Below are 12,769 nucleotides of genomic sequence, written 5' to 3'. Positions count from 1 at the left end.
CTGGTCAGATGGAAGATGGGATTTCAGTGATGTCACTTTTTCTGCAGCTGTATGATGAGAGATCCAGTGAAGTCACTTCCTGTGCAGATGCATGATGGGAACAAAATCATCCTTTCTTTCTTTCTTTCTTCCTGCCTCACTTCTGCCTTTAATTGATCTTTTTCTTCTTTTCATTATTTTGTTCTATTGTCCTTGCTTCCTTCTTTTTCTACCACCTGCCACTAAAAACGTTGCTGCTCCCTCATTTTCTTATTTTTAACTTCCTTCTTTCTTGTGTGATACATATTGTATGAAAAACATACATTTAATGTAAATTGTTCCAAAATAATATAAAATCTTTATACTGTTATAGACAACACCCGGGACTTGAAACGTACGCGTTTATTTGAAATTAATTTGTTTGCACAGAACATTGATTTTTACATGAATGAATGGGTTGCAGTTGCCTTCATTCATAATGTTGTATTTTCAATCATAGAGCAAAGCCTCTAAACCCTAAGAGAGTTGAACATTCTGTAATGAGCTGTAAGGCATAATCATATTAAGTATTTCAGAAAGGGTCTACGCTTGACTGTAACAGAAGAGCAACAACACAAAGTGAGATACATATCTATATGCTGAAACCTCAGAAACAACCCTTATGCAGTAATATTTGGAGGTGCCCACTTAGCCTGCGTACTTTGAGCTAAAAGTTAGCTAGCACCTTACATTCTTTTGCAAGATGCCCACATGCTTTTCAGGGTACCGGGGTCACGAGGATTTTACACAGAGGTTGTTTTGGCCTGCAATGTTGAACAAGGAATATTGCTATACCTTAATATCAGAACCAAAATGGTGATGACATACATATTGATACATATATGTGGAGTTGAGGATACAATAGCACGACATACTAACATGTCCATATGCTTATCCTTGATATTTTGGATTTGATATTAAGGAACGTATGTATATGGTATTTTTATAATGCAAACCTAGCCAAGAAGCCGTGGTGGTATAGCGATATCCCATAATCAATATTCATGGCTCATACCAAGAGAGAAAGACAGAACTTTGGTGAAAGCCAGATTTTGATTTATTTCTAAATTGATGGATTTTCTGACTGCTGCAGCAAATGGGTTTGGAAAAAATTTCAGAGTGAGTCTACATGACAGAGCGAGTCTACAAAGACTGAATATGTACTGCCTTCTTTATTACAACGTTGAAATGTAAGACTGACATAATCAGAAAGCAGAAAATCTTTCAAAATGTACCACTGGAAGTCTAGCCACCTTGTTTATAAAAAAGTACAAAAAAGTAGGTGGCATGATGAAGAACCTTAAATGAGTAAATTACAGATTCATTGTACTGCATACTACGCGTAAGATGTTGAACCTCCATCCACATAGATCAGATCAAAAGCTGGCATCCAATGATAGGTTGCGATGTAGGAGACACCTATGCTGTAGACTCTTGGGTGCTTCCTCCATTGTGACGTAGCTCCCCCTTGGACTAGTTCCTACTCGTTGTGGCTAGTCCTCGGAGTAGTGACTGGCCTCGGATAGTCTCTGGCCATTCACTGTCTCAATGGTCTTAATCAGGACGGGCTTCTTCGATGGGGCCGAGTAGCCAGTAGAGGCACTGGTGTTGAATGGGGCAGAATAGCTGGAAGAGACCTTGATGCTCGCCGCCGGGGTGATGGGCTGCGCGTCCTGCAGTGTTCCCGCTGCAAAAGCAATGACCATTACATTTAACATTCAATTAGATAGAGGAAAGTGGAAGAAATGCAAATGTAGCAAGCACAGCAGACATCACTGTTCTTATTAAATGGTTGCACCCATGCATGTCATTTAGGAATTGCCAGAGGTTGCAGCTGCGACCCCTGGCTCGCCCCTTGTGACCCATGGCCACAGAGGTGACAAAGGGAGTGCACTGAACTGAAGGTAAACGTTGTTCTAATAAGCACTATTTAATTTCTCCAGCTCCCACTGGAAGATGATACTTCCAGTTAAGTAAAATAAATATTCTAAAAGTCCAAGCATACTTTAGAATATAGTATAAAATTAAAAATATTAAAAAGCATACACATTATTTAAACTTGTTGCCATGTTTCATTATTGTGACTACATGAACTGTCATGTCTGAGATCCGCAAGTGTGATAGTTCATTAAAAGGGATCATAAATCAAAACTTATTAACAATTAAAATTAGTAAATCAAGCCAATCACATAGTACATATGCAATATATGGTCCATACAAATTAGTACAGCTGGGCGCGACCACTCTTGTGTTTTTTTGTCTTTTTATGTTCATCTCCATCTGATTTGGCAATACATTTTCTCTTTGAAGCATACACTAAGCTTCAGTGACATCAATTATTGTGATGTCTTCATGATTAGAGTCTTCTCTTGGCGTCACTTCCTGGGATCCAGGTTTATAGGTCATATGATGTCACTGTCTATGATATCATTAAGGTCAAAGAATGCGTGATGTCAATTTTACTACCACTGTCATTTTGGTGGTTCGACGTCCGTGGTTGCCCATCACAAAAAAACACTCGCTGTGCTCAACCACGCACAAGTTTAATATTCTACTTTACAGCCCATGTTTCTTTACACTAACAGGCTGACTTGCCAAACACAGGACCCACCCAGCAATGGAACCAAGCACTCTGTTGTGGTGGAAAAGGGCATCTTTGGTATAACCCATTTTTATTGGGCTCCGAACTAGGTCCACTGCACCAACCCCCCATCTGCTCCGGCTTGTGCAGGACTTATGTCTTATGTTGTGTATTACTACAGCACTAATGACTGAATATATGGCTCTTAATGCTCTAAAATGGGCAAAATGTATCCATCTTTCCCTGGTGCCCAATTTTGACTCCTCCGTCGTGGATTTTGTAATGAACCTCTTACTTTAACACCTCAATGACTAAGGGCCTGATTTAGATTTTGTTGGACGAGTTACTCCGTCACAATGGTAATGGAAATAATGTCCGCCAAAATATAAATCCATTATATCCTATGGGATTTAGATTTTGGTAGACGCAATATCTATCACAGCTATGCCGGAGTAACCTGCCACAAAAATCTAAATCACTCCCAAACTCTCCATTACTTGCCTTCTCTTCTTGAAAGTTAACAGAAGACCTAGAAATCCTTCCATGTGTCCACCATGTCACAGCGTTATTTCCCGGTATGCCGGCCTCCAGGAACGGTGGGATCCCCGCCTTTCTCTACAATTATGACATGATGTGTGACAGAGGGAAGCAAGGATTCAGACAATGGCAAACTTTACAAGCCTATTTGTGACATTGCACAGATCAAAACCATATATCTGTGCCAATCTGAAAACCTTTGTATATGTTGTAATCTAGGGGACAGTATGAGAAAATAAGTTGTGCGATGTCTTCTGTGAATGTTGTTGCTGCGACTAACGAATGAGGGATGCCAAGAATTAGACTCACAAATACACACGACGCAAAAGGCCCAGCAAATGTCCATCAATAAGTCTTGATGTTTAATAGTGGAAATCTGATAAGTGTATGGTAAATAAAGAGACAGCAGGTACTGGGCACTCACATGGAAGTGGTACCAGTAGAACGGAAACAATGGTGAAGACAAGACCCAAGAAAGAAGGGACCACACTCATACCGCAAACAGTATTCAAAGGTTTGAATGGAGGATGGGAGAACAAGAGGGCGAGTGTGAGTTACTAGGTATGGACGGTTTTTGGAACAATTTTCTCTCTACTTGCAGACACCAACCCATGCATGAAGTGCAAAGCAGTGTGGGTCAGTTTTTCAGCCGATGCTTGATCTTTTCACTTGGTGCCGGTCAGCTGATACAGATCTTAACTAGGCAAGCCACTATTTCTCCTGTGTATTGGATTGTGGGGAATCAATCTGACAGGAAGAATACAAGCAATAGGAATATAGCAATACAATGACCCTGATGAAGTCTGTCTTTGGACAAAACCTGTTGGCTGGGCTGCTGTATGTAACAAAGAGAATCTAATAAAATGGGAATGTGACATTACATCATGGCTCCATCCTAATACTTGGCTAATGGATTTGATGAACTGGATAAGAAGGAATTTTCCTTATATAAGTGGATTTTATTTCTCAATTTGGACAACTACTACCCACTGGGGAAGCATTTCTCTATAACAAAGTGCTCCTCTTCAATGCTTTGTTCCATGCATGAAGTGGCTAAACATAGCAATACCAGCTAAAAGAAGGGATGTAGGAGAAAATAAATCTGTAAAAAAATATGTTTAGCAGAAGATTCTTCTTATAAAAAGATTGATATGAAATCCTCTTAGAAAAATGTTTTCTTGTGTAGACATCTTGGGCCATATGTACAAACACTTTTTCCCATAGACACAGAATGGGTAAAAAACATTGCTACATCTGGCCCCTTATTCTGTAATGAAGCTGGACAAAGGGGGTCATTCTGACCCAACGACCGCGAGAGCACCGCCAACAGGCTGGCGGTGCTCTCAAGGGCATTCTGACCACGGCGGTTTGGCCGCGGTCAGAAAGGGAAAACCGGCGGTCTCCCGCCGGTTTTCCGCTGCCCTTAGGAATCCTCCATGGCGGCGCAGCTTGCTGCGCCGCCATGGGGATTCCGACACCCCATACCACCATCCTGTTCCTGGCGGTTCGGCCGCCAGGAACAGGATGGCGGTATGGGGTGTCGTGGGGCCCCTGGGGGCCCCTGCAGTGCCCATGCCAATGGCATGGGCACTACAGGGGCCCCCGTAAGAGGGCCCCACAAAGAATTTCAGTGTCTGCTTAGCAGACACTGAAATTCGCGACGGGTGCAACTGCACCCGTCGCACCCTTCCCACTCCGCCGGCTCCATTTGGAGCCGGCTTCCTCGTGGGAAGGGGTTTCCCGCTGGGCTGGCGGGCGGCCTCCTGGCGGTCGTCCGCCAGCCCAGCGGGAAACACAGAATCACTGCGGTGGTCTTCGGACCGCGGAGCGGTGTTCTGGAGGGGGAACTCGGCGGGCGGCCTCCGCCGCCCGCCAGAGTTAGAATGACCCCCAAAGTTTGTACACTCAGCAAGCTCCACAAAGTTCAAATTTTTAGAACCTTACCCAAAGACTGCAGACCCCAAATTCAAAATTAGGAGGCTTCAATCTCAATTTCAGTTTGTTTTTTGCCCTGGCCTTAAAACACAGATAATGTTTCAGTGAATTAGCTATGCTTTTATGTTTGATGTCCCTACCAGGGAGTTTCAAATGTCAGAGCTCTTCAAAATAAAAAATAATCTCTACTTCACAAGGAGTCTGCTTTCTTAGTACTTGGAGAACTAAAACGTCATCAATATTTTAGCCTCTCTTCAAGGGTAGCCCAACGTTTATCTAAGTACATGCTTACGTATCCATGACAGGAGACCTTAGATTGTCTCAGACACCTTAATTATTTAGCAAGGCCACAAAGCATGACTGCCTTATTTTTACCTCTATTATTGCTACCGGCGTAAAGTAGGAAAGTGCAGAGGAAGATCCCATATCTACATGTGTATTGAACATTAGCAGAGCATAATGTAGAAAATGTTAAGATATGGCAAACTGTCTTAATGTTTTATATTAAAACCTGATAGCAGGTAAACTAAAGCCCATGTTTTACTAATTAAATTGTTTGGAAAATAAAACTGTCATAGAAGAAGGTATCATACTATTATGTGGGTATGTATATTCTCCTTGTAACTACACCAAAAAGACTTGGATGGTGACAGTCTACTCTACAAACAAATAAATGAATTTCATGTGGTTCTCTTGAGAGTGGGTTTTCCTGCTGGGATCTGAACTAATTTCATGCTTGACCATTCTGTGTCTAGTCCTTGCAGTTTCCAAATCTATTTTGGTATTTTCAATGGCAACGGTGCTCATTTTAGGTTGAAAAATTGAAGAAACTATCCATGTTTAGGATGCAGAGAGGGAACATTCACGGCAAATCGGGGAATGTACACTCTGTTTGAAATATACTCTGAGTGTGAAGCTTTTTTCTTCTACCATATACTTTTTGTTGTTAATTGCCTTAGTAAAATAAAACAACTGTGCTTTCAGTGTAATTGGGAAATACATGTTTTCACATTCGGGTACATGAGCAACAAGCAAACATGCCACCGTCCAATGTGTGTGTCCTTTTAAGAGGGTAATATTTTCATGCAGGCTTGCAGATCAGAAAAGGGACAGCTCCTTAATGGAGCTCATGAACATACAAAAGGACTGCTATGCAGGACAATACAAACAAGCAGTGGTAAAGTTGACAGTTGTGGACTTTCTATATAGAATGTGGACGGTACTTCTGCTATGCAAGAATACAACCATTTTTTGACTTATGCCCAGAGGGTACCCTCAGAAAGGGGAGATTAACACGGTAGTCATAGCTGCTGCTCCAGATTCAATTGTAATTCTGCTTTTTTCAGAGACTTTACCACCTCCGAGCATGTGAAATGTCTGTGTGGGGTGGGGGGGGGGGGGGGGACTACCTGCGATGCTACATTCGCCCATCACTTATAGTTCCTGTCACTACTTACAGTAGAAACCACATCCTTTCATAGAAGCAGCGCTAACCACTAGGGAGAGTGCCTCATGACAACCACAAAAAAGGCATTCTCTAGAACCTTACAAGAACAGGCCCAGCACACCTCACACAGGCATCCTGGGTTTGAGCAGTAGATGACTGTAAACTATGGTGGATGGTGGAAACGGTTGTACACCACCCCGGTTGGATGCTAACTTTCTCTTTCAACAGTTAACTCTCCTTTACGGATATAATTGCTTTGAAGTTATCAAAAGACAACAGGCAAAAGTATACAAAACTCCCACATACATAACTAATCAAACGTACTGCCTCATAAGTCAGCTATAGAAGGTGCTTTAAAATGGAAACCAGGAAGTCCTGGCACTTACTATCCAAATTCCTCCACAATTAATGGATGGTTTGGTAAAAACTGGTGCTGACTTATTGAGGTTCTTTTTTTACTCTATGGGATCCGTTATGTTTGTATTCATTTCTTTAAAGTTGTAGAGATTAAATTGCAGAAGTGAACAATCTACTAGTCAATCAATTTAAAGCTCATATACAATTTGGATTCTTGCACCTGAGGACTGGGTAAGCCCGTTTTGGTGATGTCTGGGCTCGGTTACTTTAATGTCCATATTACGTTTGGGTGTGAAAGCTCACCACCTATTGTTGTTTTTGGAATACTAAACGCCTGATTAAGATAATTTCACATGTCTATCCTGAGGCTGGCCCTAGCAATATGCTGTAAAGCGCACCGAAACGTCTGTGCTAGATTGCAGGAACAGGACCAATATTCACAAAAAATAGGCATTGTAGTGAGAACATTGATGACTGCGTTTCTGTTGTTTGTAGGCAAATGGACAGCTATTTACATATTTTAATCTATTTGTGATCTTGCTCCAAGTGTCTTTGGCACTTTATTTTGGAAACATTTTCACACAGCTCGTTCCTCATGGATTCATTTAAAGCTACACAGATAGATATAAATATGTGAAATTCAAATGACAAATACATTAGTATTCATTTTTGCCATTTACCGAGTTTCACATATTATATATGAAATTATTGACACAATTCCACTGTTAAATAGCTTTAAAGCCTCCAGAAAGTAGTGTACAAATAAACTGTAACTTAATAAAACTCTTGAGGGTGAAGTATGCTTTGATTTGAATGATGGACAGTTATCACTTTCCCTGAGTAATGAACATCGCTCACATGTGTTTGAGTTTTGTCGTTTAAGCCGGGATGCCTTACCAGAGACCCATAACAGATAGAAGGGATATGTTTTTTGCACATCCCTTTTCTCTTTTTGTAACTATGGGCCAGATGTACAAAGCCATTTTGCAAAAGCACATCCCATGGTTTGCAAAATCACTGAGTTTGTGACCAGAAATGGCTTTTAGGGATGTATTTATGTATGTATAAAACTCATTTTGTAAGATGTAAATACCTTTCTGACTTGCAAAATGAGGTTAGTGACCCCTACTAAACATTAATTAGGAAAGGATGTGAAAGGAGTGTCCCCTTGTAATTGTGATTCAGATTGGCAAGTGTCAACTTCTTATGATTGTGACTGAAGTCACAAACTATTGATCAGTTACCAGCACCTCAAAGGAGGTGATAACTAATTCAACAAGCATTTGCAATGCAATGGATCTCGCGTTTTCTCAAGTTAGAGCTATTGCCATTGTATATGAAAAGTAAAACAGTTGATATAAGCGAGCCGAGTCAAAGCGCCACGGCCATCATGAGCATAAGTGCAAAGGAGATACACAAAAGGAAAAAGAAGTTCGCTCACAGTCAAACGTATCGACAAAAGTGCAATTATCCATCTAACAGGGTTGATGCCAAGGCGGTAACAAAACTGCTCCAAGGACGGACAAACGGAAAGCATTTACCAATGGGAACAAAGGATTTATTTCAAGGCAAGCCCATAAACTAGTGATAGTGGTGGGTGTGGTTAAAAGCCCACAGATAGATTACAACAGGCCAGAGCGCTTGCCCGCTCGACCTAAAAAGGAGCACACATTCTGCTTGGTGAAGGTTGTCTGTTAACCTCAGGGAAAGTTTTCCCAAATAGTATTTTATTTTAAAGCAGCATGGTTAAGGAACATGGGCTGCTTCAAGAACATTTTTTTTTTTTTTAAACGTGAACACAGGGATGGTGGTCTGCTGTTCTGAGCCTTCATCATGTGTTTGCATCCAACTACACAAGACCATAAATTGAGATCTACCTGATTCAAGCTGGCCTGGCTGATGAGGGGTGATACCCCAAACCGGTCCCAGGATGCCTGTTTCTAGTCCAGGGAGTACCTGGTTTGGCAGTTCAGGGTGGACTGTTCCTGCTGGGAGCAGGGTCAAGACTGATTTGCAAATGGCTGGGTCCAAACTGGGGTGGCATGTTGAGCCAAAAAAGATTGATTCAACCCAGATCTATGACTGGGGGTGAATGTTCTGCATTCCGTATATTTCATCTTTTTGTGTTGCTACTTAATTAATATTCATTATGACTTGGGATTTTGTGAGGTGACCTTTTAGGCTAGAGATCGCACAGCAAAATCAGAGACAGGTTGCAATAGGTCAGTGTGCAGTTATCATCCACTTTTTGCAACTTTTCTCTAATTAATTGCCTATGCTCATTTTAGTCTTTAGTGGATTGCTACCTGTGTGAGTAGTGCCAAAAGCCAACATTGGATATAAAAAGCCCATTTAATTTCTCAAATATAATTATATAAGAAACATGCAGTTTCTCCCATGCCACACTTTGCATGCCTCCATTAAGAGCTTGGCACAGGAAAGCTGCTTGCCTCTGTGCGTTATGTCATTTTATCGGTTCTATTTCAAAGATAATTAAAAAGCAAATTAAAACACCCGAGCCATTTGGTAATGCCTCGGGGGCAGCCCACTGGCTTTGTGGGCTCAGTAGAGTCCATGTCATCACACTCTGGACAGAGATCCACCCACCGTGGATTCCTGCTCTGTCAGTGTGAATTAGTTTTGCCACAATTTCAGTACCACCCAGGTCACCATGCTGTGGAAGCCTATTTACATTTTTTTATCTTCTTAGAAAAAGGCACCAAACCTAGCCTTTGTTTGTTTCTGGTCCTGTTGCTGAGGGAGTTTCCTTGCTGTTCTTGGGGGTCATTGATATGTTTTCCATCCCATGTCCATCATTCCCTTCCTGGCGGATCCTGGAAGGTAAAATCGGTCTTAGGAGGTCTGTCGTGAATAGGACATCTGGATGCTACAGAAATGGCCACCCTAAGGCGAGCGGGCAGCCGCAATTTATTCTCCCAAGTCAGAGCCTGAGTGCGCTCCACCAGTGGCCAATCAGCAGCTCTCCACTCCAGGGAGAACCACAAGCGCTGTCCACACTGCACTTCTTTAAAGTACCTCTTTGTCCGTCATAAGATTTAAAAAAAAACATCTTAATGTAAACAAGAATGTTACTTTCATGTATAAGGAATGCCAAGTCTTTAAATCTCATCCTCTCAGGAAATTAAACATTATCGCGATACTGACCAATAGATGATTGTTCTAGAAAAATGACAAAGGAAATGTGCGAGAGAAAAAGCGTTCACGGGAACTGACCAACTGGGAGTCCCTCTTCGAGATGATAAAATAAGGCAATGTTAGGTCCTAAGGAACTGATGGTGAAAGTAAGTGAAGACGCCAAATGTAAACCGAAGATGCACATCAGAAAAGAGCAAGGATGCATTTAGTGGCAGTGTATAGTCATCATGGGATGCTCTAAGCGCACCTCCATTTTGGTGATGGATGTCTTTGAATTCAGAGCCTAGTACCACATGCCTCAGGCAATGTATCTCAAAAACTTGGGAAAGCTCCCAAGATTGATAGGTCGCCGATTGACTTCTTCATGCGAATACTAATGTTTGGGGGTCTTATTTTCACATGCTGTCAACTTAAATTTGGGAGATTAGGAAACCACCCACTATTAGGTTTCGTGGCTGAGGTGTGTGTGATAGCCTTCTGAACTATTATACCATAAGCCTCAACCCTGAAATTACTGGGAAATTACTCTAGTTAAGACTTGAAGACTCTGTCAAAGAAAACAAGATTTTCTCCCATTTAGAACCACATTTCTAGCAAAGGATGGAAACTGTACATTGAGTATTTAAGGCCAGATGTATCAAGCTTTTTTCCATTCGCAAATGGTGCGAATGCCCGTTTGCGAATGTGAAAATGCCTTTCAGTATTTATGAAAGGCATTCGCAACGCAAATTTAAGGAATCACTAAAATAGCGATTCCTTAAATCTGCGACCCCGTTTAGAGAAACGCAAATTGCGACTCTCTAAATAAGAAATCGCAAATAAGGAATCCTTATTTTCTATTTCTAAACCACATGTATCAAGCTTTTCCTTAATGCGAATTTGGCATTAAGGAATCGCAATTACCACCAAGTAAAACTTGGTGGTAACCATGTGCAAATTTTAAAAATGCATTAAAAATGCATTTTTAAAAGTGGCATGTAACGCACACATGCCCCTTTGGCATGTGTGTGCCTTACATGTCCCCAAAAACTTTTTGGGGTGCAGCAGAGGGGGCCTTAGGCCCCCAGCACCCTGGGGTTGAATTCCAGTTAGGAATTAGCTATTTGGGAAATGCAAAAAAATCGCAAATATGGGCCTCCAGGCCCATAGGTGCGAATGGGGCTGTATTGCTATTTGCGATTCGGTAATAGCATTTTAGATTTTTAAGAAATCGCTATTACCGAATCGCAAATATGATACATAGCAATGTGTGAATCAAAAATAGCGATTTCTTAAAATTCGCTATTACGGATTCGCAAAAGGCTTTTTTTGATACATCTGGCCCTTAAACTTATGCTGATACTAATGAAATATGTTTAGGTGCATGAACAGCTGCTTTCTGTGACCTATATTAACCTTAAACTGCCTTAATCAGTGTCCCCAGGAAAGAACTGTGGAAGGTGTTTGACATAGCCTCCCCCCTTACTTCCTGTCACCCATCAACCTTATTTGTACTGAAACTAAGCAAGAACGAGATGTGGGGTTCCCAGATCTCTTTTGTCATTACATAGAGGAGGTGATTGATAGCTAATGGTAGGTTATGTGGTTTCTATAACTTTGGCAAGGAAAATGGGCTAACTATAGCTAGTTAGCTAGCTATAACTATATGCATAGTACATGGTCTATGGAGGTTATAATATGAAGAGAAATATATGGCTCAACCGTTAGAGTGAGTGGCTTTATAGAACTATGGGCCAGATTTATAATTGGCTGCGCCGCACTGGTCAGTTCTGAAACAAAGGATGCTTGGTATTTACAAAAATGCGGCTCACCCCTGTGTTTCTCCTATCACTGACACTAAATTTAGCTTCCAGCGCCAACGCAGGCATCCTTGCACCATAGTGCAAGAGTGTATGCATTGAAGGGAATGATTGTTTATGTATAGGAAGGTGTCCATTTCTGCACATAAACAATCTACAATTGCGATTTGGCACTTCTGTGTGTTTTGCAGACTTCAGCACACATAGAAGTAGTAAATCGTCAATATTGAGGGACACCTTCCTGCACATCAGAAATCATTCATAGCGTTTTGTTCTTTCTGTGTCTGCTGCAGAATGCAACACACATGGAAAAAGCAAAAACGAGGAGAAATAAAAGTATTTCTCTTCGTGGCACCCTGCTAACGCGTTAGGTTTTAACGCTGCCTTAGATTTACAATTCCTTATAAATCTGGGGCAGTGTGGAAAGCAATGGGTATTGCGTTGGAACGCCCACAGCAACACCCATTGCACGCCTCTGTGCCGCAGAAAACTGTGTCGGAGGGGCCCATATTTACAAGGTGGCATTAAGCCACCTAAAGTCGCTTAGCGCCACCCTGTAAACATGGCACAGTGCACAGAACCACAGGGACATCACAAAAAAGTGACGATCCAGTGGCACTCGGTGCTTGTAAATATGCCCCTATATGGGTGTTCATTTTTATAAAAACCCAAGCTGGAAAGCCCAACTCGCAATTGTATTGGCATACCAGAAATTAACTATAAAGTTCAGAGGGAGCACTATGTCATCAACAATTACAGCATACCAGACGAAAGCTGAAGTTTTATATGGGTCCGTACTCTGGGGGTATATAATCTCACAGCAACACTGAACATTTTTCCCATTCTTGGGTAAGCCATCTTCTTTCAAACTCTCTTATGGTCGCACTACAATTTCATATGGGCCTCTGCGGCATTGTAAGTAAGGCCATATTACATCCT

The 12,769-nt window shown here is 41.6% G+C and overlaps 1 protein-coding gene across 1 annotated transcript in view; it reads right to left on the bottom strand.

Annotated features, from left to right (window-relative positions):
• Nucleotides 1-366: 366 nt before the first annotated feature.
• LOC138286634 (keratin, type II cytoskeletal 8-like) overlaps nucleotides 367-12,769 on the bottom strand; it is an 82,480-nt gene continuing 70,077 nt past the window's right edge. The window contains exon 9 of the mRNA XM_069227085.1: nucleotides 367-1,705. Within this exon, the coding sequence (XP_069083186.1) occupies nucleotides 1,512-1,705 (194 nt within the window). The 3' untranslated portion in view covers nucleotides 367-1,511. The remainder of the gene's footprint in view (nucleotides 1,706-12,769) is intronic.

This window comes from Pleurodeles waltl, chromosome 3_2 (assembly GCF_031143425.1).
Source record: "Pleurodeles waltl isolate 20211129_DDA chromosome 3_2, aPleWal1.hap1.20221129, whole genome shotgun sequence".
In the NCBI taxonomy this organism is placed as follows: domain Eukaryota; kingdom Metazoa; phylum Chordata; class Amphibia; order Caudata; family Salamandridae; genus Pleurodeles; species Pleurodeles waltl.
This window is presented reverse-complemented; position numbering and strand designations above follow the sequence as displayed.